Source organism: Halichoerus grypus, chromosome 5, assembly GCF_964656455.1.
Source record: "Halichoerus grypus chromosome 5, mHalGry1.hap1.1, whole genome shotgun sequence".
In the NCBI taxonomy this organism is placed as follows: Eukaryota; Metazoa; Chordata; class Mammalia; order Carnivora; family Phocidae; genus Halichoerus; species Halichoerus grypus.
The window spans coordinates 130,847,675-130,874,742 of record NC_135716.1 but is presented as its reverse complement, the minus strand read 5'-3'; the positions used below and the strand labels follow the sequence as shown (position 1 = coordinate 130,874,742).

General features: G+C 37.9%; 1 protein-coding gene across 2 annotated transcripts; it reads left to right on the top strand.

Moving 5' to 3' along the window:
- Positions 1-2,498: 2,498 nt before the first annotated feature.
- CTH (cystathionine gamma-lyase) lies at positions 2,499-26,516 on the top strand. 2 transcript variants are annotated; one of them, XR_013448125.1, is made up of 12 exons: positions 2,499-2,854; positions 6,019-6,100; positions 8,065-8,160; positions 9,924-10,033; positions 12,073-12,204; positions 16,224-16,281; positions 16,748-16,825; positions 18,176-18,328; positions 19,867-19,988; positions 21,184-21,236; positions 22,012-24,709; positions 25,127-25,263. XR_013448125.1 is itself a non-coding variant. In XM_036116897.2 (12 exons), exons 1-12 carry the CDS (start codon positions 2,687-2,689, stop codon positions 25,959-25,961), a joined length of 1,218 nt encoding a protein of 405 aa, XP_035972790.2. In that variant the 5' UTR covers positions 2,499-2,686; the 3' UTR covers positions 25,962-26,516. The 2 variants fall into 2 exon arrangements, 1 of the variants encoding a protein (XP_035972790.2); XM_036116897.2 differs by lacking the exon at positions 22,012-24,709 and adding an exon at positions 25,935-26,516 and having other exon boundaries at positions 25,127-25,265.
- The last annotated feature ends 552 nt before the right edge of the window (positions 26,517-27,068 follow it).

The window sequence follows — 27,068 nt, the reverse complement described above, 5'->3', positions numbered from 1 at the left end:
AGGATTAAGGAGTAAAGAAATGTAAAAAATGAGAAGTCTCCCATTTCTTCTAAAATATATGCCCTGCAGAATCCTAGTCTCAAGAGAAATTAATAGTTTTTCAGTAGGCATTATGATGCTATGTTGTTGTTTACAAGCTAATTTCCATGAGAAATTAGCACACATCCCAAACTGTATAGCATTTACCATAAAGTAGCTATCTTTTTTTTTATTTAAAAAGTTTTTTGCTAAATAACTTGCTTAACTGCAATTTCTAAATTAGGACTTTGGGTATTATTGTTGTGAAGGTAAAATATGCCCATGGTATAAAACTTGAACACAAAAGCAAATAAATATAAAGAAAGTTACCTTTCCACTACAGATCCATGGTCTCTACTACCAGAATGATTTTTATATCCATTAAATCATATATCTATCTAAAAATAATGCAACATGGTATACTCTTTTGAAAAAAGTGGAAGCATTAACATATACTTTGTTTTGCACCTTGCTTTACTGTCTCAGAAATTAGAGATCATGACATACCAGCTCATATCAATCTCTTCCTGCTTCTCTGCCATACTGTAGCCATCACAGAACTATACCGTAACTGACTGACCAGTCTCCTATGGATGGATATTTAAGCTGTTTTACATTCTTTTGACATTAAAAATGGCAAAAATAGGTAGAAAGAACATCCTGGGTGCACCTTGGTGGCTCAGTCGGTTAAGCGGGATCCAGCCTGCACCATGCTCAAGCCTGCTTTTCCCTCTTCCTCTGCCTGCCCCTCGCCCTGCTTGTGCACTCTCTCTCTGTCAAATAAGAAAATAAAGTCTAAACAAACAAACAAACAAACAACAACAAAAAAGAACATCCTGGCTCATCTTCGCACACATGTAGGAATACATGTGAAAGATAAATTCCTACAAGTAAAATTGCTGAGTCATAGGAATCCTCAATACATAATATTAACCTACCATCTAATAAAGTCTCCTCGATTTATAAGAGTAAAAAAGGGTAGAATTTAAAGCATTTATATTGGTGCTTTCTTTTAAAGAATCCTTTATTACAGTAACACTAAATAAAATATCCATATTTATACAACTCAGGTTTTGCTCACAAATATTAGAAGGTACTGTTTTAGACCCTCCTGGTCCCCAAACATATCACATAAAAACATACATATGTACAGTTACATATACGTCTTGAGATGAGTTGCAGTTGACATGTTATATTTTAAATAGAAAAAATTAAATATATATTAATATCTATCAGTGTTTTGGAGTCTATCCATTTCTTCCCCCAGGCATACAAATTTTGCTCGGCCTCTAAAAGCTCACAGGCCCTTAGGCACTGCTTCTCTAGTGCTTAATGGCCAAGCGAAGCCTGAAGCTAATTTGAAAAGCAAATGCCACAGTCCTTAAAATTTTAAGAACTGTTCATTCCATATTCTCCTCTGTCTTAACTGGTTCATTAGTTTCAGATCTTTAGCTAATACTTTGCAGGAACAGAAATATTCCTAAATTCCCTAGTCCTAGAAAATAGTCACGATAGTAAGTAGGTCAAATCTGTATTGTTTAGGGAACAAGGAGATTTTTGTTGTTTGTTTAAAAGAAGTAATCCTTCAAAGTAGGGCTCTGGGTGCAGGTGAGTGGTAAATCGTCACACGGACTGCTTCCTTTTTCCTACAAAAATGTTGCTGTCAATTGTGCAACAACGAAGGCATTTTGTGTAAGGATTTGAGGCTCCAATAAGGTGTTGTTGTTGTTGTTGTTGTTGTTGTTTTTGGGGGGGTTTAAGCCATACAATCTTTTTCATCAGGGAGAGCTTCTCCGGGTACTTCAAAAAGAAGATAATGATGCTCGAAAGCTCAAATTTGAATGGCTCTTAAGCTGCCAGAGTTCTGATTAGAGATCTTCACTACAGTTGCTTCGCCATTACTTAAGAAAAATATGACCCTCACTCAGGTTTCAATTATCGCAAGTACTGGGTCATTACAGAGTTCAGTGTACCTTAAAGGGCAGGCCGCCGCAGTTAATGAGAATCCAAGCTGCAAATTTGGCAGGTTGTGCCTCGGTTTTCGTACGTCTCCACTTCGTTGCTTGCGTCGGTCAGCACCGCCCTCAGGACAAAAGGGGCTGGGGGTAGGGGTCAGGGACACTGGGGACAGTAAGAGGAGGCTATTTGTGTGGCCTGTTACAAGGTTACTCGGTTTCAACACCAAGCCCGCCTTTCTCCATGTCTCAGGCGAACCTCCGGCCTGAGGTCACACAGACGCCCGGGTGGCTCACTGGAGCCAGCATGGCAGCCTCCCCCAGGCCCCGACTCAGGAATTGCGGCGGTAGGGAACAACACCAAGCGGACACACAGACTCCCGCTCTGCTCCACTTTCTGCACCGGGAAGGGCGGTCCCAGCGACGCTCCAGGCAACGCCTCCGCTTCCGGCCAATGAGGAACGGGGGTCGCGTCGGGGCCTTCGCTCATTGGGTCTCGCTGGTTCCGCCTGCGGTGAACGCACACCACACGGCCGGCTACTAGAGTCCGAGCCACTGAGTCCCGGAGTCAGGCTTTTGTCCGCTCCCCGTCATCAGCCCGCCTTGTCTTTAGCTCCGGTTCTCCTGATTCTTGTGTCTCAAGCCCTGTCGCACCAGTTTTCTGGTTTTATCTTCCTTGCTCTTTTTTCTCTTTCCCTCCTTCGCAGCTCAGCATGCAGGAAAAAGACGCCTCCCCGTATGGTTTCCAGCCTCGCTTCCAGCATTTCGCCACGCAGGCCATCCATGTGGGCCAGGAACCGGAGCAATGGACCTCCCAGGCTGTAGTGCCCCCCATCTCACTGTCCACCACGTTCAAGCAAGAGGCTCCCGGCCAGCACTCGGTGAGCTGGGGCTGGCTGGGAAGGTGGGGGGTGGGGCTGGGTTGGGCGGGTAAAGAGAGATGTCTTATATATAAAAAGCCATGCAGGTAATTTATAAAATGCTTTATACATCAGGAAGGCACCCGAATGGATGTTTACTACACCCGTAATCTTCCTTGTACTAAATCTTTGTATTCGCTGGTCCAGTGATCGCATTTCTTTTGATAAGCAGGACTGGAAGGAACAGTTTGTCCAACTTGCCATATAGATTTGAACTGAAATTCATGTAATTTTGGCAAATTTGCAGTTCAAAACTGAGGGTCATAACTCTGTTGAATTACCCTTAGCAGCAAAAATTATAAAGACATGTAGAGAGTCAACTGAAAAAAACCCACAAACCCTCAGGGTCTGATAACTCACCTAGAATCAAGATCATGCCCAGTGGCTGTATTGTTACTAAAAGTGATTTACTTACTATGGACTAGATACAGACTTACAGGTAGTATGTCAGATGTATTACAAGTATGGTCTGGGATCCTCACAACAACCCTAGTCTGGACTAGGTTCTCATTTTTCTTATGGAAAAAAAAAACAAAACAGATTTAGGAATATTAAGTAACTAGCCTAAGGCCACATGGCTAGTAAATAGTGTAGCTGGGATTCTAACCCTGCTCTAGAACCCTACTCTTAGGTATTAGGCTACACTCTGCTATACTCCAATAATACTAGTAACAATCTAACCCATTGCATCATTTAAGCAGTGTGGCTTAGTGATTAAGAGCACAAATCACCTAGTCAGAGGGGCTAGGTTTGAATTCTGACACCACCTCCTCTGATCTGGGTGACCTTGTGCAAGTTGCTTAACCTATCCCAGCCTCAGGTTAATCGTGAGTAAATGGGGTTCACCAGTACCTACCACACAAATTGTTGATATATATGTTAAGCTTTATGGTACATTATAATTGCTTAGTAGTTTGGTATTTCACAGTGTTCACATTTACACTTTTTCCATTTGATCCTCACAACAACCAGGTCAGAGGGCAGGACAGGTATTACATACTTTTTATACAAAAGGAACTGACCTAGAGTTAGATAATTGCAAGTTTTTGATAGAGCAGTCTTTGTTAATCCCTTTTGGTAACACACTGATGGGATCTTGGAGTATTTCAAAGTTGCTGAGCTTTTAAGGAAATCAGTTCAATAAACTTTGTAGGTCCAAAGCTTTGATTAGACTTCAAAAACCTCTTTAGTGTGTTGTTATATAAGTCTAGGAAAATTCTTTTAAACATAGCCCTTTGTTTTGTGAGGTACAGTTCTTTTTTTTTTAATTAAAAAAAATTTTTTTTTTATTATGTTATGTTAGTCACCATACCTTACATCATTAGTTTTTGATGTAGTGTTCCATGATTCATTGTTTGCATATAACACCCAGTGCTCCATCACCGGGCTAACCCATCCCCCCACCCCCCCCCAAAAAACCTGTGAGGTACAGTTCTAAAGGGCATTTTTACAACTGGTTTAGGATGCTTCTAGCTACTGTATTTTGGAATCAAAACGTGTACACAATCTGTTTTCCAAGCTTGCAGTCTGTTGCTGGTGTAGGGTTTTGTGAACATGTGACTGTCCAAGCTTTAGCTCTTGGTATAAAAGTTAACCATTTAACCAGATAATAGTAATTAAATATTTTCAGAGAGCCAACCGGGGTGGTAAAATCTACAAATACCAGACACCTCTTAGTACCTTTAAGAACTCAGTGAAGAGCACTAAAGAAAATCTGAGGAGCTGAAGAGAAGCATCTATTTCTCCTATTCCATTTGGAAAGCTATTGAATGGGCGAGAGGGTGGGAGTTTGCCACTGAAATATGCCTCGCCCCCACCCCAAAGTTAAATCTCTGCAGTGAATAATTATGGAGACATGGGTACGTCTCTGTGGCAGTAGCCACATGAATCCAAACAGATTTTTTTCTGTCTGGGGAATACAGGTCACATCAAGGAGGTGATGGTGAGGGAGGGATGAGGATATCCTGGAACCCTATAAAATATGTCTACTCAGTTTGTCAAAAACAAGGAAACAAAGCAACCAAACTTAAAATATACATATTTTGGTAATATATATATTACTAATACTAGGAGCTCCTAAATCAGAAACAATGTAAAAAGTGGTTGTTGTGTTTTGTTATGTGCTATATGAGGCATGGAGAGAAAATTATAGCATTTTCAGTCAATGAATACTGGTTCTGACGTTCCCTATAATCTTTGGCTTCACTTTCCTAAAAGCTGCCCATGAGTATTAAATAAAATGAATGAATACTCCTAGTATGGTAAAGGTAAAAAGAGCAAATTTTAAGAAATTGTGCGTAGCCACTTTGCCAAGAATTACTGTGTGCTTTTTGTTACTTTTGTAGAGCCAAGATCTGAACTTTGAGCATTTGTAGGATCTGTTCATAGTTTCCTATAGGATGCTAAACAGGACTTGTATCACTTATTTCTTAGGAAATGAAATACAGGTTAGAAGTAAGTTTACTCTGCAGGCTCTGGTGATTCCCTTTTCCTGATGTCCCCAGATGAATGGATAAAGATGAGTTGAACATAATAATAATGCTAATAATAAAAACAACTGTTTCTGTAGTAGTTAGCATGTACCAGGCACCATGTAGAGAATTTATATACATTGTATAATATTATCACCACAACAATTTTGCAAATTAGTTTTTTGTATTTTATTCCCATTTTATAGGTACTGAGATGGACTTTAGGAAAGGTTAAGTAACTTACCTATTTGGCATACAGCTCATAAGGGACAGCTGTAGAATTCTAATCCAGTTTGGTGGACTTCAGAACCTTTCACACCACTGCAGCCACAATATTGTTAAGCTCCTATTTAGTTATTTATTTTAAAGATGTTATTTATTTGAGAGAGAGCAGGTGCAAAGAGAGAGCACGAGCAGGGGCAAGGGGCAGAGGGAGAGGGAGAAGCAGGCTCCCCGCTGAACAAGGAGCCTGGGACTCTATCCCAGGATGCTGGGAAGGCAGACATGTTAAGCTTCTATTTAATGGCAAGACATGTCTTAACTGAATAATAGAAAATCATCATCGTAGGATGAACCCCTAATTGTGGAGGTGTCTCTGTTAGGACTCTGATAAATAAACTTAAATCTCTTAGGATAAACTCTTCTATTCTTCAGGGTTTTGAATATAGCCGTTCCGGAAACCCCACCAGGAATTGCTTGGAAAAAGCAGTGGCAGCACTGGATGGGGCCAAGTACAGTAAGTGATTTCCATTTCAAAGTTTGTAAGTGTAGAACGCATTCTTACATGTATAGACAAAATCATAGAGGCACAGAATTTAGAATTGGAAAGGAGTAAGGATTAGCTAGTTCAAAACTTTTATTTTACTAAGATACTGAGTTTTTTGTCCAAGGTCCCATAGATGGCGTAATATGCATATGTGTAATTATTAGGTAAAAATAGAAGCAAAATGGCAGAATTTGCCAGTTAGTATTCATGTGAATGCACTTTTCATCTGAAGGTGTCAGTATAAATAGATAAATATTAACTGAGTTTTGTAACACTACCTCTGAGAATACAAACTTTCTGATATTCTGGTTCATTCACCTGATAATGCTTAAAAACAACACCAGCAAACATTTACCTGGTGCCCTTGATAATATGCTCTCAGAGATTAGGGATTAACTCCTTGAATCTTTTTTCATGAAGGGAGTGGATTACTATTAAATCATCTTTGTATTTTTTATATGAATGATACTGAATGAGGACAGAATAGTGAAGAAAAAATGAGTCTTACGAGTTTTCTCATAGCAAGAGTGCCGGGGTTAGAAATGTTAATGTGGGTTTTTGGGGGTTTGGGGAGTTTTGTCTTTTGTTTTGGATGAGGGGAGTTCTTTCTGAACACTAAACTTCTGTAATTTAGTACTGTACAGGGAACATTATTTCCTGCAGGAGGGTAAAGCCTGAGTATTCATATGGCAGACATTTTTTTCAAGTGGGCTCCAGAAAGCACAGTTGTTTTTAACTGGGTTTAAATTTTAGCCTTCTCGGGGCGCCTGGGTGGCTCAGTCATTAAGCGTCTGCCTTCAGCTCAGGTCATGATCCCAGGGTCCTGGGATAGAGTCCCGCATGAGGCTCCTTGCTCAGTGGGGGAGTCTGCTTCTCCTTCTGACCCTCCCCCCTCTCATGCTCTCTCTCTCTAAAGTAAATAGATACAATCTTTAAAAATGAAGTTTATCCTTCTATATGAATTCACCATTGGACTACAGATGTGCTGAGTAGAGAACTGTAATTCTAACCTAAACTTTTCTGAAAAGATTTTATAAGAATTACATTTTTCAAGTTAATTGAATTATCCCTTCTACCAGTCACAGGTGATTTTTTTTTTTTTTTTTAAGATTTTATTTATTTATTTGAGAGAGAGAGTGAGAGAGAGAAAGAGCACAAGAGGGGGGAGCGGGAGAGGGAGAAGCAGACTCCCCGCTGAGCAGGGAGCCCAATGCGGGACTCGATCCTGGGACTCCAGGATCATGACCTGAGCCGAAGGCAGTAGCTTAACCAACTGAGCCACCCAGGCGCCCAGTCACAGGTGATTTTTATCATTAAGGTGATGCATTGATATTTTGTCAGGATATTTTCTTTTATAGTGTTTAATGTACACAATGTCAGGTTTTTTTTTTTTTTTTTTTAATTGTTTTCATTATTTTTGTCCTACGTGAGATTTCGGGATCATATTTATTTAAAGGAGATTCCACACTTAAAATTTTTCAAATTTGCCAGACACATCTCAGGTCTGATTTTGAGTTTTGTTAAAATATTTGCTCAATTGGATATCCTTATAGTTAATGAGTGAATCATACCTTAGCTCTGTTCCTCAGGTTTGAAACTTTTTTTAGAGCTTGTCGTTTTTAAACTGTAATTTAATTGGCAGTTGGCCTTTAATCTCAGAATTTTGTAAAGAATTATTTCTTTGAAGTGTTTCAGAGAAATGTTACCACCAAAGCAGAATTGTATATTTTTTCTCCTAAAGATATTTTAATTTTGAAACAGAAAGGGGGAATTGGCAATTGTATTTTCATCAGGGGACTTCTTGTGACTGTAGTGACTGCTGTCCTTATATGAGCAGAGAGAAGAACATAAAGTAATGCAAGGAAATATCGTAGGTGTTTTTCAACCCAGAGGTTTGACTTTTTCGGCTTACCCTAACTTGGCTTTTATTTTAGGTTTGGCCTTTGCTTCAGGTTTAGCTGCCACTGTGACTATTACCCATCTCTTAAAAGCAGGAGACCAAATTATTTGTATGGATGATGTGTATGGAGGTAGGTGGCCTCTCTCATGCATGTTGTGTCAGCTGATATTTTAAAGACAGTAAAGTGGGTCCTGAATTATATTAACAATGTTACTAGGATTATTGATCATTTATTATCCTTTAAAGGTGTGATGGACACCTCCGTGTTGACCCAGACTTGGTAAAGGAAGAGCATAAACATTTAGGGTCTATGCTCTGGAACTGCTTGTAAGAGAGATTGTTTAATAATAATTTTATTTAAACTGCTGGAATGAGGATGTTGGACCTGATCAACTTTCAGATCTATTCTACTCAGAGAAGATAGTGTTTAAAGAGAGAGTGTTCTAGTGTTACTTAAAATTTTTGCCTGCAGTGAAGATGAACTATAACCCAGTTCACGCTCAAAGAGCTTGCCTCTACCCACCCCTCTATCTCCCCCACATATTTATACACTTGGGGTTTTAGGGAACCTTTGGAAAATCTGTTGAAAATATGGACCCCTTCCCCCCAAAGGTGGAAAAGTGTGCTTAAGACTACACCCAATGTTTATCATTTTAATTTTAGGGTAAAGGGGTTTCACTCCTTGAAGTCCATCATGGATCCAAATTTAAGAACTTCCATTCTAAACAGTTTAAATGCAAGTTATTTAAAGTGGTGAGTAGGAAGGTAAAGAAGACAGGTTGCCCTTACCTTTAAGCAAGACTGATTTTTATGATCAAAACAATAGCAAAAAGTTTTGTAAATATATGTGTGTGTATATATATATATTCCAAATGCTTCCAAATAATTAAAATGTGATTTCTAGAATATTATCATTTTATCTATCTCCTATTAACAAAAAGTTAAATGTATGTAAGAGACTTTCAGTAATCATATTAACCCTCTTAGAAATTTGCAGAGTGCTTCGTATTTATCATTGTTTCCTATGATAGTTTGTTGAATAGAAATAGCACACCTTTAGTTACTTTTATAGTGCATTATAAAAACCTCATGGCACACATAGATACAAAATCTTGAAAATTGCTATTGATTTTTACAATTCTTTACATTCTTTTTCAATCTTCTATTATCTAGGGTCAGTCTATACAGCATCAAAAGTTCAGTGTATCTCTGATCATAGAGTATTTTTCCTTTTTCTTTTCTGGTTTTTTTTTTTTTTTGGTGGGCTATCAATAAGAGCAATTTTTCCTTGAAATTTGCCTATGTAAAAATCAAATCCAGAACAGTGTTTATAAGAGAAATTATTCTAAGTTGAATGATTTATCTTTTTCACCATAAAACTGTAGTTGTTTAATTTGTATTGCCTCATTTATCTATTAAAGCTTTAGAACCACATAACAAAAAGATTGAGAGAGTACAAAGAATAATAACCAGCTTTTTTCTATTGCGAAAGTATAATCAGACTAAAAATTTATTTTGAACATTGGTTCATTTATTTTAAATTTGAGTACTCGGAAGAAATTGTTAAAAAATATATTGATGTTTCAGGGAGCATGCCACTTACTGTTTAAAGTGTAGAAATTATATGTTTTCAGAAACATTTCTGCTTCATGTCATTTAGTGTGGATATCAAGTGTGTTTTATTTGACTCTTTAACTTTCAGTTTAAAATCCAAGCCTTATATTCTTTACTATACAAGATATCCAAATGGTTTAACCAAAGTACATTTGCTGTTAGTTGTTCTTTTATTGGTGATTGACACTTCCTTATATTTTTAAAGTATTTAAACCAATGAGGAGTGAACTTTTCTCAGTACAGTGTCCTCTCCATTTTGCTGATTCTTTTCTGCCTCAGGTACAAACAGGTACTTCAGGCAGGTGGCAACTGAATTTGGATTAAAGATTTCTTTTGTTGATTGTTCCAAAACCAAATTGCTAGAGGCAGCCATTACACCAGAAACCAAGGTAACTCAGTTTTCAGTTTTGTCTGTTTTCTGTGTGCTGTTTTGTTTTTATCATTTTGTTTACTAGAAGACATAATTTAAATTTGAATAACAAATTTTATTAGAAGCCATTGGAAACCATCAAGTTTAATATAGGTCTGGCTTCTCCAGAATATTCTCGCATAATGGTTAGGTACGTGAATTCCACGGCAGGATCCAAGTTCTAATTCTGTGTCATAGTTGGTGTATTATCATGGGCAAATTATTTAACCAAAGTCTCAATTTCTTCATCTGCAAGATGGGGATAATTGCATCTGCTTTATAGAAAGGTGGTTGTGTAAATTAGATGAGATAAGGCATATGAAATGCTCAGTGCAGTACCCAACACATAATAACTGAAAAAAATTTGTTGGCAAAAGCATACAATTATGTACTGCATTACCAAACTGGTATTGCTAACCGAGGTCATCACAGAGATTGGGTTGCAGGAAAGGAAGCTTACCAAGACCCCAGACCCTAAGCATACTGGCTTTTTAAGAATTTTAAGCGATACTTCAACAAAATAATAGTTACAAGTAGAGAATGGGCCACAAGCAATCTTTAGCCTCCATCCTGGGAAGCTTGCATGCCACTGGAAGGTGTTTTGTGCCTGAGTGAATGGCATATGTGATATTCTTTCTTGGGCCTCATTTAAATTCTGCATGGGTAAAAGAAGGACCAATGTCTTTTATAAGTCAGCCTTTTCCAACTTTTTGCTAATGATTAAAAGGTTTGAATTGTACTCAAGATTATGTTGCAGGGAATGCTAAAAAATGAAAACCTTTTCTCACACAAATGATTACTTTGAAGATTAGCACAGGGGTGAGCTTTGAGTGATTAAGGTTTGTTTTCAAAGGAACTTGTTTTTTATCTTGCTTAGGAGAAAAGATACTTATTAAAATAGCTGGTCTGAGTCTTTCTAAGGGAGGAAAGCAAATTGTGAGTATGTTAATTCTTGTCAACAGAACTTTATGTAGTGGCTCTTTACTGACTTGAATTAATACATTTTTTTCCCCCTGAAATATCTGCCTCATCATATGAAGTAGATTTTTTAAGTCCCTGCAAAATCAACTTTGTATTTATTATTTTTATTTTAATTACTTTTTATTATGAATATGAATAATGGATTCTTACCAGAAATGATTTTTTACAGATTTTTAAAATAATCATTTCTTGTAGAATTTGCATTATTTTAATTACCTTATCTTTTCTACTCTAAGAGTCTAGAGTAGGAAGAATATTAAACTAGATATCTTGCTCATTTATATATTAATAAAGAATCATTAACCCTTTTAAAAAGAAAGCTATAGGTAATGTCATTCAGTACAGTGGCATCTTGTTTAACAAACAGAAATTTCTTCTTTTCTTTGGTCTTCTCAGTCACTGTCAAGCCTCTCCTTTGTGCCTGATTTGTGCTAGGTTTTGGGATATGATACTGTCTCCTTAAATGAGCTGTGACCAGGTTTTCTGTTGTGTGTAACTTCTCTCCTGCACTTTAAAACCCATGCTCTTCAAGTTCTGGGTACTTATTTTTATAGTTTCTCATGCATCTGGCGTTTTTAAAGTTAACATTTAGCATATGTTTGGCATTGTAGGGATAATTCTCTTTAATGAAGATTCTAGGCTATCATCTTAATGTTCTATATTATTTACCTTTGAGAACAAAATTCCTAGACACTGAATTATATCTTTGAAATCCATCCTCTTTTTAATGGAATGTAATTACAATAATTAACTTGAGCAGTTTTCTTCTTATACGTAACATTATTTCATTTGATCTTTATAACAATTCTATGAAATATTATCAACCCTATTGTACAGATGTAAAATTTGAGGAATATGGAGGGTAAGTTACTTAATTATGACCTCTCAGAAATTAATGGGGGCTAGGATTCAGATTCAACCCTTGCAACTTCATCACCCACATTCTTCAGTGTAGTCTGCCAGATGGTTACAATATATGAGACATATATTGGTGCAGTGTATTTTTATAAACTATTATCATCTATTGAATTGTTTCAGCTTGTTTGGATTGAAACCCCCACAAACCCTAGCTTGAAGATGATTGACATTGAAGCCTGTGCACATACTGTCCATAAACATGGTGACATCATTTTGGTCGTGGATAACACTTTCATGTCAGCCTATTTCCAGGTAAATGAAAATGATTTTTTTGGCATGATTAGTAGACTACAGATACCTGTAACTAGGAAAGGAAAGACTTGTTTGCATTAAAATCATTATCAAACTCATGGAATCTAATCATAGATATTGATTAGACAAAGAATTAAAATTGGACCTTTTCTACCATTAGCTAATATCTTTTCAACCAACCCTAGGTTCATATCCATTATGGGACTTTGTGTGTTTTAAATGTTGTCTTAATTAAAGTTTTTAAGTTCTCTCAGGATGTGTAAACTCTCTGAAGAGCTGGCCTTATTATGTGATTTTATCTGTCAGTGCTTTATAAATAGTAGCTTTATAAATAGTAGGGACTTTAATGTTTATGTGCTGGTTATAAATCAGTTATGTTGTTTTTATATATATGGTGTGACTGAAAAACATATATGTTATATATTTAATGCATATATGTTATATATTTAATGCATATATATTTATTTTAAAATATATTAATATATGCTATTAAATTATTAAAATATATAATTAAACCTGGCTAACCTTCCAAATAAAAGGAAAACAAAAGCTATACTGCATGACATCTCAGTGTATGTCATACTTATTATTTCTCCACTTTCCTCCTTTCTGGTTTCTCGTCCCTCAGTGCCCCATGGACTATGCCCAGCTCTCTCTAGCTTTACCTTGTTTGTATTTCTACTCCCTGTTTCACATTGTAGCTATAAGTACCAAGTCCTTTATAGTGCTCCTTTTAAACTATCTCTTTTCCTACCTACTCCTCTACATACATCTCTTCCCACCTCAAAACCTCCCATTCATCCTCCATTCCTTTTCTTCTTTCTCTTACTTTTTTCCAGATGCTTCTTTCTATTTTGTTCCTTTTGGTAGATCATCTAAGGATTGCTCTATAATTGATTAGCTGTCTGCCCTTTCCCCACATGTTCTCTCTCTCTTTCCTCCAAGTAGCCCAATCTGTTTCCTTTCCTTGTTAGGAGCTTACCTTCTCCTCGCTGTTTCCTTCCTGCTTGTACTTTATGATCCTTCTTATTACGCTTCCTGTACTTTACCTTTATCCTGCAGAGTTCCTGAAAGCCCAGCTCATTTTCTGCTACTCTTAAATTAGGCAGATGTTGATAGCTCATTTGTTTATATTTCCCCCCCTTTTGTTTTGGGTCCCTGCAATTGGCACAGGCTGCTGCCTTAGTTTGTATAAATCTGTTCTTCACCTTCTTCCATTTTATTGAGAAGACACTACCAGGTTTTATTTCGTTTTCCTCAAATACATTTCCTCGCTACGTTCCATTTGGACAGCTTCATGGGCCACCTACCTTTGGCTCACGATATATCTTTGGCTGCTTCTTACATCCACTAAAGCAGTCTATTTCCAAGTGAAAATCTCCTGGCATCATCTGTTTGTCCCAGGTAATTTTCACTCTTGGGTTCATTATCCCAACTCCTTATCCCATATACCACTTGCGCTATGGGCCAGTTAACACAGCATAGGGTTGCTCTAGCTGAGTCACAGTGAGTCCTGTATATTCCCAAAGAGATTGCATGCGTTGTTTTAGCTTGGGCCTGCCCAGATTACTCATCAGGCCTGGCCCTTTTTTTTCCCCCTGTTACTGTCACTAAAATAGGTCCAGTTTTTCTACCTTTCTGAAGCCCACATCACATTTCCGCATACCAGGGACTGCAGTTTGCTTCCTTTCAATCTGCATTCATTCCAGTTGAGTTAATCAGAATCATGTTGTCCCTAAGTGGCCACATGTATTAGTTCTATACAGTAGATCTTCTGAAAAGGTCCTCTCATTATTTTACCCTCAGGAAAACTGGGATACAGTCTCTTTCTTCCCTGCCTTTTGTCTTCTGGATCGTCTATAAAATATGTCACAAAAGGCAAAATGGACATACCATCGTAAAGTTTCAGAGTTTGAGAGTAGAACCTCTCGATTTACATAATTTAGATGTGAGTGCTACTTCTACCAGCTTTTTAATCTGAATGATCTGTTTCGATTTTCTTTTCTTTTTTCTCTTTCTTCCTTCCTTCCTTTTCTTTCTTTCTTTCTTTCTTTCTTTCTTTCTTCTTTCTTTCTTTCTTTCTTTCCTTCCTTCCTTCCTTCCTTCTTTTCTTTCTTTCTCTCTTTCCTTCCTTCCTTCCTTCTTTCTTTCTTTCTTTCCTTCCTTCCTTCCTTCTTTTCTTTCTTTCTTTCTTTCTCTCTCCCTCCCTCCCTCCCCTCCTTCCTTCCTTCCTTTCTTTCTTCCTTCCTTCCTTCCTTCTTTTCTTTCTTTCTTTCTTTCTTTCTTTCTTCTTTCTTTCTTTCCTTCCTTCCTTCCTTCTTTTCTTTCTTTCTTTTTCTTTCCTTCCTTCCTTCTTTTTTTTCTTTCTTCCTTTCTTTCTTTCTTTCTTCCTTCCTTCCTTCCTTCTTTTCTTTCTTTCTTTCTTTCTTTCTTTCTTTCTTTCTTTCTTTCTTTCCTTCCTTCTTTTCTTTCTTTCTTTCTTTCTTTCTTTCTTTCTTTCTTTCTTTCTTTCTTTCTTTTTCTTTCCTTCCTTCCTTCCTTTTCTTTCTTTCTTTCTTTTCTTTTCTTTCTTTCTTTCTTGCAAGCTGGGGGAGGGGGGGCAGAGGGAGAGGGAGAGAATCTTAAGCAGGCTCCATGCCCAGTGCAGAGCCTGACATGGAGCTCGATCTCACCAGTTGAGTTATGACCTGAGCCGAAATCAAGAGTCAGATGCTTAACCAACTGAGCCACTCAGGCACCACTGTTTTGTTTTTCTTCGTCCCTCTTCTTCATCTGTACAATGAGAATCTTAAAGTACTGATTTATTGAGTTAGGTAAAATATTTTGTATAGTGCTTCCCTGGGATATGTAAAGAATTTAACATGGTTCTCAGCACATAATGATATCAATAGATGTTAGTTATTTGTTTTCATTTTTCCTTTTCTTTTGACCACAGAGTTTACAGAATGTTAGCATTGGAAGAGACGTCATCTAGTTAGTTTGACTCCATCACTTTGGAGATGCGCAAACACCTATGTAGAGAGTGCTTTGAGTAATACCTGACTTAAAACATCCTATTTTTGAAACACCCCAAATGAAAAGTCCTATAGCCCATTATACTAACACCTTCCAAAGACGAAACAACTGGTGAGGTTAAAAGAGACACACACACACACACACACACACACACACATACACACACACACACAGGTACTCTTTTAAAGAAAATGTAAATAGGCTTCTGGCTGGGGGTCAGTAGAGCATGTGACTCTTGATCTCAGGGCTGTGATTTCAAGCCCTGTGGTGGGCACAGAGCTTACTTTAAAAAAAAAAGAAAATGTAAATAGAAAGATGTTGGTAATATATATTTTTTAGTGAATAGTTGATTATAACTTTAATTCTCACTATAAACAAAGACGTTTTAAGACTAAAGGATTGATTTGCAGGAAAATTGGGTGAGGGAAAACAATCCAAAGAAATTTCTTTCTAAGTGACTTTACACTTGGCAAAACTAGTATAATAAAAGAGTAATTATGAAAAAAAAAGAGTAATTAAGAGTCAAGATGATGGCACATCAAGCGAATAATCACAGCATACATTATCAGGTTTTAATGATCAAAAATCTAAGCATGTTATATACTCACTTGACATAATAATTGCTAAATATTTATGTCTACTACTTCATGTGTTTACTGAGTCATAAAATGCCAGCATCTCTGCATTGTAAAATTTAGTAAGTACACTTAGGACCAGCCAGCAAATCCTCTAAAGAAACAAGTTCAGGAGACCTGTTGACCAGATTTTACCTGCTATTTCCAGAAAATTTGTGCTTTTGGATTGAATACTGGGTCCAGTGCTTTGCATTTTTATTTGGGCAGGGGGAGGGGAAAGATACCATGAGAAATCCTGGAAAATTTTAAGATGCGTGTATTTTTGAAAAGTTAGAAAAGGAATGAAATTTATAATAGCAAATAGGCATGCAATGAAGCATATTTTCAAGTGAATTACCATTTAAAATGAAAATCTTTTGTTCCTTTCAGCGGCCTTTGGCTCTGGGAGCTGATATTTGTATGTATTCAGCAACGAAATATATGAATGGTAAGACATACATAGTCTACACTTTGAGTGTTCCTTTCCATGGATAGATGAAAATACCACAGGGCTTGATATTTTGATCCTTTTTCTTCTATTATTCAGGTTTTCTCTGTGACTCATGTAGAAAGTAAAAAATTTATACTTTGGTTAAATATGGGATTTCATTTATAGCAGACAAAACTATGCTCATGACTTATGAACAGGATTAAAATTTACCAAAAAAGGTTATAGTTTTATTCTACTGACAGCTTAAAAAGAAACATTTTAATTTTTATATGATTTTTATTTCATTGTTATAGGTATAGGTGTATATATTTGGTACTATCAAATTGAATACAGTTTATTTAAACTTATTTTATAGGGCTTTTTCCCAGAGAGTTTTTTTCAAGTGAAAGTTACATTGTAGAAATTTTAGAATGAAGAATAAACATACATTGTTTTTAACCTAAAGGTTTTTATTTTGTTTTAGGCCACAGTGATGTCGTAATGGGCTTAGTGTCTCTTAATTCTGAGAGCCTCCATAATAGGCTCCGTTTCTTACAAAACTGTAAGTATTAAAAAGTCCAAGAATTCCCCTTATTCTCTCAGAGGGACTACATTTGATATTTGTAGTTCCACTAAATGCTGTGAAGTAATAGCATTCTACTAAATTAGGAAGAAATGAGGAATGGAGGAGAAAGATTCTGGTTTTTAAAGGAAAGTAGAAAAATTAGGATATAAAAATATAATTGGGACATAACAGGGCTTTACAACATGACTCAAGGGATGAATTTTGTTATTTTTCAAATCCATGTTGATTTTGACCATAATTGGGTAAAGCCCAAGTGAATTTTTAGTTTTCAGACTGACTAGATTTTTTTTCTTTAGATAAAACATTTGGAATGATGGCTTTCTTATACTCCACCTTTTATATCTGGAATGGTGGTTAACTTTAACTAGCACTTAATATATAAACTTATATTTTTCAACAGATGTCTAAACACCATTTCCTGTTTAGATAGTTTAGTTATCTCAAGTATGGGTAAGGATTTATTTGAAGGTGCTTAGTTTAACCATTGTGATTTGACAGATAAGATACAAACATAATTAGGAATAAAATAAATAAGTATTAAATAAATAAAGGGATGCCTGGGTGGCTCAGTCAGTTAAGCGACTGCCTTCAGGTCATGATCTCAGGGTCCTGGGATTGAGCCCCTCATTGGGCTCCCTGCTCGGCAGGAGGCCTGCTTTTCCCTCTCCCACTCCCCTTGCTTGTGTTCCCTCTCTTGCTGTCTCTCTCTCTGTCAAATAAATAAATAAAATCTTTAAAAAAATAAAATAAAATAAGTAAAAAAATAAATAAAAGAAATAAGCATTAAAGTAAAAAAAAAAAAAAAAAAAGAGGCACCAAGGAGGAAAACCAAAACTTACTGCTTGATAAATTCCTTTTATTTATAAAACGTTGAGGTGAGGTACACACCTTGGAGGCATAGTAACTCCTAGGCTGCTTTAGACAAAAGCTAAATAGAATGTTGGTAGAACTTTCAGTAACAATAGGAGCTGAATGCTGTTTTTTCTACATGTTCAAAGAAATACGAGGTTCAACTATGTGCAGTATGTCATTGAATGGAAATCATAGAAAGGACTATTTATGTTCATGTTTGAAATGTTCATATTGTGTTCATGTTTAGTTTGCAGGATCTTCATTTCCCCTCTCATTTTAAAGCCCATTCTTTGAGCGTACTATTTAGGCTTCATTCTTATGCTTCTGATTTGATATATTAATTTCTCCCCTAAAACTCAAACATTGGCCTCTGTAGCTCGTTTCTCAGAGTCACTATAATGAAAAAGAGAGTGAGAGAATCTTCTGGGTCTCTCCCCCCCTTTCATACTAACCCAGCATATGTTCATTTTGCAGCTCTTGGAGCAGTTCCATCCCCTGTTGACTGTTACCTCTGCAATCGAGGTCTGAAGACTCTACAGGTCCGAATGGAGAAGCATTTCGAAAATGGAATGGCAGTTGCCCAGTTTCTGGAATCTAATCCTTGGGTAGAAAAGGTTATTTATCCTGGTATGTTGATATGATTTCTTTTCTTTTCTTTCTTTCTTTCTTTCTTTTTTTTTTTTTAAGATTTACTTCTTTATTTGAGAGACAGCGTGTGCAAGTTGGGGGGAGGGGCAAAGGGAGAGGTGAGAGAGAATATCCAGCAGACTCCTCGCCGAGCCCAGAGCCAATGCAGAGCTCTATCTCACAACCCTGAGATCATGACCTGAGCCGAAATCAGGAGTCAGACGCTCAACCGACTGATGCACCCAGGTGCCCCAATGTTGTATGATTTCTAAGAATATATGCTTACACTAGGATTTTATGGGTTATCCTAAGTATCTGTGTATGACACCTGTTGTAAGGTAGCTGCTTTCATGTATTTTTATGTTGTTTATATATTATTGGACACTGCTGTATGTCAGGCTCTGTGGGGGGTTTGGTGGCGAAGATAGACAATGGTCTGTGTCCTTGTGTTGCCTCTGATCTAGTGGTTGCTTTGATGTTAGGAAATTGATTTTACGCATGAGATGTTCCTGCCATGGTCTTTAGCTTGAAGGCTTGTATTTACCTGTTCCAGGATTGCAACATTGTACTTTCCAGTTGATTTGCTTATAGTCTTTTCAGTCTGCCATTCTTCATTAGCTCTTTTATCTGATTTAGGTTGGGCCTGGATACTCATCAAATTGAGACTTACTACTTACGCAGCAAAATTCCCCTGAAGCTGTCTTACTTCCTTTCCAAATTTTTTCACCTCTGCCAACTCATGTGGAGTTAGCAGACTTATATATTACTCTTTGAATTTATTTTGCCAATCTTTTAAATTGTGGTGTGGTCTTAAGTAAATAGTTACTTTGAACCCTTTGAGGTTTTAGCCACGTGGTCTTGGTGGACAGGAGAATTAAGCTTGATTCCTGTCCTCAGGGAATTTAGATAAGCCAAGACAGAACTACATATGAGATTAAATGCCTTATATGTCCCCTAGGTAAAGAGCTGTTGACTGGTATGTATTTTGAATGGAGGGAGGGAGAAGAGTTTTGGCCTGTGCCTTGAATGGGAAGCATTTGTTAGAAGGGCATGGACAGACATTCCAATTCATTCAACAAATGTTTATTAATTGCCCACGATGGAGCAAGCTTTGAACTAGGACCTGGGATCCAATTATTAACAAAATAAATGGATTTCTCCACATGGAGCTAGTCTGGTGGATAAGACAGATGTTAAACAAGAAATTACAGAATGACCTAATTAATAGAGGGGCTGGGGCAGTCAGCGGGGAGGATGTTCTGGGTTAAAGGGACAGCTTGTACACAGGTCCTGAGATGAAAAAAAGTGCAGTACTGCTAGTGTAAGGAAAGTTGATGTAGCTCGAGCATGGAGAGGGTAGAAGAGATAGGTCAGAATGAAGCTAGAGGCCAGAACACATTGTCATATGTGGACGTGGTGTAAAGCTCATCATTATTAGGCTTATTTGCAGTTTGCTTTAAGCAAACAGTGAATTTTTTCATTCTGAAATTACATGTTTGACTCTAAAATAAGACTTTTATTGTGCCTCATGATCACAGGGCTGCCCTCTCATCCTCAGCATGAGCTGGCGAAGCGTCAGTGCACAGGTTGCCCAGGGATGATCACCTTCTATATTAAGGGCACTCTTCAGCATGCTCAGACGTTTCTCAAGAACCTCAAGGTAAACTTTCAAACGAGGTTTTTTTAAATCGCCGAGGCAGATTCCAGCAGTTCATGATCTCTCCTTTCCACCCAACTCAGATTCACGTCTTTGGACATGCAGGTCACACCCACAGACCTCTTTCTCATGAAATGCTTTGGGTTGGAAAACGACTTTGGCGCAGTAGCAGACATCTGAATATGTTTGTTTACTGAACTCTCCGGACACGGCCATCAGTTTGAGAGAGACGGAATGTCCCGATGCGTTGGTTTTAGATTTATTGAAAATCGAACCCCTTTTCCAAATGAAATGTTGTGTGAAACTTCCAAGTAATGTGTGGCTAGTGCACGGCACAAAGGCCTCCCTGAAATCCAGCCTAGGAGTGGCTTTCCAGACCTGTGCCTCCCAGGCTGCATCTGCCTGGGGTGAAGGAAGGGAGGCCTTTGTCTGATGTTTCACGCTGCCAGGAGGCTCTCAGGGCCTCCGGGAGAGAGGCCTCTGTAACTCCATACACTGGGCTTTCAGAGCTCATGCAACAGGCTGAGTTCTAAATACTGAGGTCTAATGCATAGGCTGCTGCCAGATTAGTCAGCGTCCACTGGTATCTAAAAGTTGTACTAAAAGCAGAAAGATAGTGTATATTTAATTAAATACCGTTGTAAGAGTAATTTTAAAATATTTGTAAAATTATGACACTGTAACACTAAATAACAAAAACAGGTTTTTTTTTTTCCTGCTCCAGGAGGGAGTTAAATGGATGTATTAATTTAGTAAGTGATAGATTTTAACAAGTAAGTGTGTATGTATTAATTTAGTAAGTGATTAATTTTAACAAGTGTGTATAACTTGGTAGACTTTAGAGATTTTTATTTAAAGGGTAACCACAGAGCTAGGTCTCAAACGTAATAATGCTGAGGTTTTAGGGCTCGTGTTAGTTAAGTATCACTTAAGTAGAGGGCCAAATCCGGAAGGTAGGAGAGATTCACCTTCCTCAACTTGTAATGTTTTAAAAGTTGGTACCTCGTATGTCTAATCGGTGCCATCAGTGTTACGGATTTTATTTTCATTTTTTCTCTGGGCTTCTTGCCCAAATTGTACTTTTTTTTCATAATCACCACCATTTCTCACCCTGTGTCCAGGGCCATTTTGTTAAAAACATTTAGTTTTGTATTTTTACGTTAGTGAATGATCTAAATGAATGTTTTCTTTGCCGTAGTTATTTACTCTGGCTGAGAGCTTGGGAGGATACGAAAGTCTTGCTGAGCTTCCGTGAGTATATTTCCGTTTTTCTCAGTGTTTTAACTTTGGTAACATCAGGAGTAATTCAAGACATTTGACAATAAGAATAGCATCGAGCTATTTAATCAGAATGGACCCAGTAGAATGGGGACCCTGATAAAAATCTCAGCTGTATGTGTCCTCCCCAATTTTGCTTCCTTCCGTTCTGCCTGAAGGCGATTCCAGCAGAGTTGTAGTTTAGGATTTCTGACCTTTGACGCGGGGCTACTTGTTCTATCCCACTCTGCCCTGGAAGGGGAGTTGGAGGCTTTTATGAGATGGGCTGATTTCAAGGCTTCTTAGAAATGGATGAAATACTTCCATGCCCTTGACAGTCAGAGATGCCACCAAATCTGTTTATTTTCTGTTCTCTGGATAAACCTTGAATGGCTTCGTGTTATCTGCAAGATAAACCCAAAATCTACCTTGGTATTCCTGATCCAATCAGTTCATCTAATTGTATCAAAGCACCAGAGGATGTTAGAACATGCAGCCTGAGATCAGGGATCCAATAGCTTATTTTATAGATAAGGAAACAAAGATTCAGAAAGTTTTGCTGATTACTCAGATGTCACAAAGGAATCTGTTAGCAACTTCACTCTTGAGGCTTTGCATAGAAACAATGAGAGGAGGCAAAAGCAGCCCGAATCTGGATTTGAGACCTACTCCACCAGTTACTCACCTCCAGCTTCAGTTTTTTCATCCATAAAATGGGATTAGTAATTAAAATAACAATGACCATTTATTGATTACCTGTCCCACCCAGCATTCCAGAGCTGTAGCCTGATTTTATCGGATGTTACTCTGCTCATGTATTTTAAGTATTGCACTGGTAATGAACATCATTACCTAATAACTTTCAAGAGTACTAAATGCACCCGGCATGTTGCTGTGTTTTAATTTTCATACACATTTCTGGAATAACTGTTCTGGAGGCACTATGTTAAGGGGTGTCAGGGATTACCACAATTTAGGCACATTTGCCATCCTCTCCATGGTAATTTGCAGCTTCTTGGAAGAGTCAGGCAGTTTCACATAAAGTTAAAGAAAAAAAATGTATGATACCCAAAGAATACTCAAATAATTAAGATAACACAAATAGGTTTTTGTGAGTCTTTCAAGAAGATGCCTGCTAGTAAGTCTGGATGCACAAGAGGGCACACTCAGCATATGAAATTGGGTTATTTTTCATAGTCATAAAATGTGTATTACTTTAAGGCTCTCTTAAGAATCGACACCTCCTGATTTCTTCAGGGATTTGGTTTAAAGTTGCTTGGCCCTCAGATGTACCAGCCAGCTAGGCCATCATCCCAATGCCTGCCAGTGGACGAGTGAATTTAGGTCAGGGCTTGTCTGTTCTTGCCTCATTCTGTGACTCCCAACCGCTGCAACGAGTACAGAATTGCAATAGGGGAGGGAGGGAGCAGAGCCAATGTGCGCTGGATTGGTCTTCCAGCCTGACGACGCATATTAACTCCGCAACCTCAGAAAAGTTACTTATGTTCTCTCAGTCTGTTTCCTCGGTTGTAAAATGTGGATAACACTGTACTCAGCTCTTAGAGTTGTTATGAGAACATGGGGGAAAAATATCCCTAAGCCAGTGCCTTGATTCATACTAAGGGCCCAATAAATGTTAATTATTATTAGGAATTATTATGTTTTATTAGGCATCTAATACACTCCAGGTACTTGCAAATGCTTTATATATGTTCCTTCCATTAATGACTGTGATAAACTTTTGGGATAGGACTTATATCCAACTTCTATTCATTTAAAAGAAAATGAATTAATGCACACAAATGACCTAGTAGTGTACCTGCCTCATGGTAGGCCTATAATAAGTGATAGCTATTGTTATGATTTTAGATAAAGAAATTGATTGTGAGGACAGGTAACTTCTACCAGCCCACACAGCAAGTGTGTGAAGGGGCTGATTCACGTACAGGTCTATTGGTCTCACAGGCCTAAATTCCTATTTTTATATGTATACTCTCTTTTGAGGAATTAAAAGCCTGAAAAGGCAGAACATTTTTTATTTTATTTTATATATTTTTAAAAGATTTTATTTATTTATTTGAGAGAGAGCACAAGTGGGGTAAGGAGCAGAGGGAGAAGCAGACTCGAGCAGGGTGAGGGTCAGAGAGGGAGGGAGAAGCAGGGAGCCCAATGCGGGGCTCCATCCCGGGACTCCAGGACCATGACCTGAGCTGAAGGCAGACACCCAACTGACTGAGCCACCCAGGCACCCAAGGCAGAACATTTTTTTTTTTTAATTATGTTATGTTAGTCACCATACAATACATCATTAGTTTTTGATGTGGTGATCCACGATCCATTGTTTTCGTGTAACACCCAGTGCTCCATGCAGTACGTGCCCTCCTTAATACCCATCACCGGGCTAACCCATCCCCCCACCCCCCTCCCCTCTAAAACCCTGTTTGTTTCTCAGAGTCCATAGTCTCTCATAGTTCATCTCTCCCTTCGATTCCCCCCTTTCAGTTTTCCCTTCCTTCTCCTAATATCCTCCATGCTATTCCTTATGTTCCACAAATAAGTGAAACCATATGATAATTGACTTTCTCTGCTTGACTTATTTCACTTAACATAATCTCCTCCAGTCCCATCCATGTTGATGTAAAAGTTGGGTATTCATCCTTTCTGATGGCTGAGTAATCTTCCCTTGTATATATGGACCACATCTTCTTTATCCATTCATCTGTTGAAGGGCATCTCGGCTCTTTCCACAGTTTGGCTATTGCGGACATTGCTGCTATGAACATTGGGGTGCATATGGCCCTTCTTTTCACTACATCTGTGTCTTTGGTGTAAATACCCAGGAGTGCAATTGCTGGGTCATAGGGTACCCAAGGCAGAACATTTTAAGGAGGATGTTGGCATATACCACTTCAGTAGCATGAAAGAAGAAGATACTCACAAAATGTTGACCACATCTGAGATTTTCTCTCCATGGATCTGAAGTGAGATAGGACAGAGCAACTTAGGCATTGATTTTGCGGGTTGTGTGCCCAGAAAGGATGAGTGTTGGTAGCAGTGTATGTATGTAGGGCTCAGTGAGACTATAAGCCTCTCCTCCATGGTGCCTCAGCCTCAGCCCGCACAGTTTTCTGCCTCCTCTCAACTCTGGCAGTCCTTGCTGTCCATTCTTGTTTGGCATGTACTGTAGACTATTCTGTTCTGTGAATTGTCATAGACTTTGGCTTCTGCTTCGTCATGTAGGGCCGAGACAAATATCTCGTTTTTCTTGGTTTCCCAGTTCTTACTGTAGTGCCTGACCCACAGTAGGTGCTTTACCTTTCTATCATGTTAATGATGATGAGTTGCTAGCTAATTTTGAAAATCCTTCCAGGCCTCTACACTCATGGGTTATGTGCTGGAATTCCTAATGCTCGCTGGTTGCCACTGGTGTTGTTCCTGGGTTGTCTTTCCCTGATCTGCCTCACAAGGTGCCATTCTGGATTAATCCATTGATTGGGAGGGAATTAATTCTGGCGGGCTCTTGGTCCAACAGACCTTTTATAAGTCCAGCTGGTTGGTCATGGAGTATACGATTGTTGGCCAAAGCTTCCTTCAGGCAGATGTTAAAATCCACAGCTAGAGGCTATCTTTTTCCCTCCTGCCTGGGAGTGCTTGATTGGCACATTCAGTGTTTGGATTAAGTATATTGATGGTATAGAAAGGATAAAAGATCTTACAATAATGATCAGAAAAGGTAATTTTCATAATTCCTTATTTTTTTGCCTGTGAAAAATTATAGGCATATGAAGAATTTGATATTTAGAAAAGAAAAAAACTGAAAATAATTGCAGTTTATGAGACAGATACAATATAGTTATCAAAAAATTGCTCATTCTTTCTTTTAGGGCAATCATGACCCATGCATCAGTACCTAAGAGTGACCGAGATGTCCTTGGAATAAGTGACACACTGATTCGACTCTCTGTGGGCTTAGAGGATAAAAAAGACCTACTCGAAGATCTAGGTCAAGCTTTGAAGGCAGCAGTAAGTTTAATTATTTTGGTGTGTTTGTGGGCTTAATCTTGGGGATGGTGGTCATTCTTTCATTTTTTATAAAGATTTATTTATTTATTAGAGAGAGAATGCAGAGGGAAGGGGCAGAGGGAGATGGAGAGAGAGAATCTCAAGCAGACTCCCTGCCGAGTGCAGAGCCTGACTTGGGGCTTAATCCTATGACCCTGAGATCATGACCTGAGCCAAAATCATAAGTCAGACACTTGGGATGACTGGGTGGCTCAGTTGGTTAAGTGTCTGCCTTCGGCTCAGGTCATGGTCCCAGGGTCCTGGGATCGAGTTCCGCGTTGGACTCCCTGCTCGGTGAGGAGCCTGCTTCTCCCTCTCCCACTCCCCCTACTTGTGTTCCCTTTCTCTCTCTAACAAATAAATAAATAAAATCTTAAAAAAAAAAAAAAGTTACTCAGCCAACTGAGCCACCCAGGCGCCCTGGTGGTTACTTTTTTTAGAGTGGCCTCACTGTGAATTCTGAAGGTTTCCTCTTCTCTTCCTATGATAGACAGGCTGTATAAATGTGCAAGGAACTCAGCTGAAGTGCAGATTTAAAAAATGGTCGTATTCAGAAAAGAGTCCTTGGAAGAAGTGAAGTCGTTGCCTGCAGTTTTAATAACATATTTTTCTTGTGCACCTTTAATACAGCACTCTCCAAATGCAGGTCGTAACTAGCATTCCAGAACTGCTAGTAGAAGTCGCTTCCTGAGAAGATCAACTCTTCGTAATTGAATGGACCATTAATGAGCCTTTGCAGAATTTTCAAGTGAAAATTTTAAGGCACCTCATTACCTTTCAGAGCTGTAACCTTCCAGGGATCATCCTTATTAAAAACAGTTTCCTCTTTCCCTTATTGTAATTGACAGGTCAATTCTGTTAATATCTTTTATTAATTTTGGTATCCATTTGCCTCTGAAGGAGGTGGGATTTGTGCTGCTTTTTGGGATTGTGATCTTTTTTCATAGCTTAAGATTTATATTGATCATGTTTACAATAGAATGATAATTCATTTTTTATGTTTTTCTGAAGAATTTAAATTATTAAATGAATGTTCTTAAATCAAGTGTGATTTTTGCATATTGTTGAAAACAGCACTCAAAGCAGTGGTTTACACATAATTATCATAAACCAAAAATCAAATACTTGAAAAGCCTACTGTGAAATTCTGCTGATATAAGGTTGTACTTACTATTTAAAAAAATAAATAAATAAATCTAATTACCAAATGTATCCCATTGTGATATTCCTGTATTATGTGGCATTAACTTGTATTCCTTTTAATCCTCAACTCTTAGAGGTCTCAGCCACTTGCAGTAATTTTTGTAAATTCGGTTGTATAACTATCATGTCCACATCTTAGTGTTTGCAGATTATAGATTTTATCAGGGGAGTCAAAAGCCACTTTTATAGAGAGACATACTACTTTTTATATTTTTATCTGTAATAGTAAACTTAGTGACCCAAAGAGAGAAATGCTTGAAACAGAATCTTTTAGAGTTAAGTGCATAGTCAGCAAGTTATTGTTAATAAGCTGTAAGTCAAATAGATTTTTTAAATTGTTTTTATGTTAAAGGCTTTCAGTCATTTGTTTGCTATTGCCGTTTGTTTCACCTTAAAAAAGCTTATCCTTGAACTTGATTAGTAATGCAGGATAGGAGGCGAATACATAAGATTTCGTGTTATGTATTGTTCACATTTTGAATTACATGACAGAGTCTGGAAATTCTGGCTCTGGACAGCAGTGTTTTGAGGCTATACCTTAGTGTCGGGGAAATAACAAAG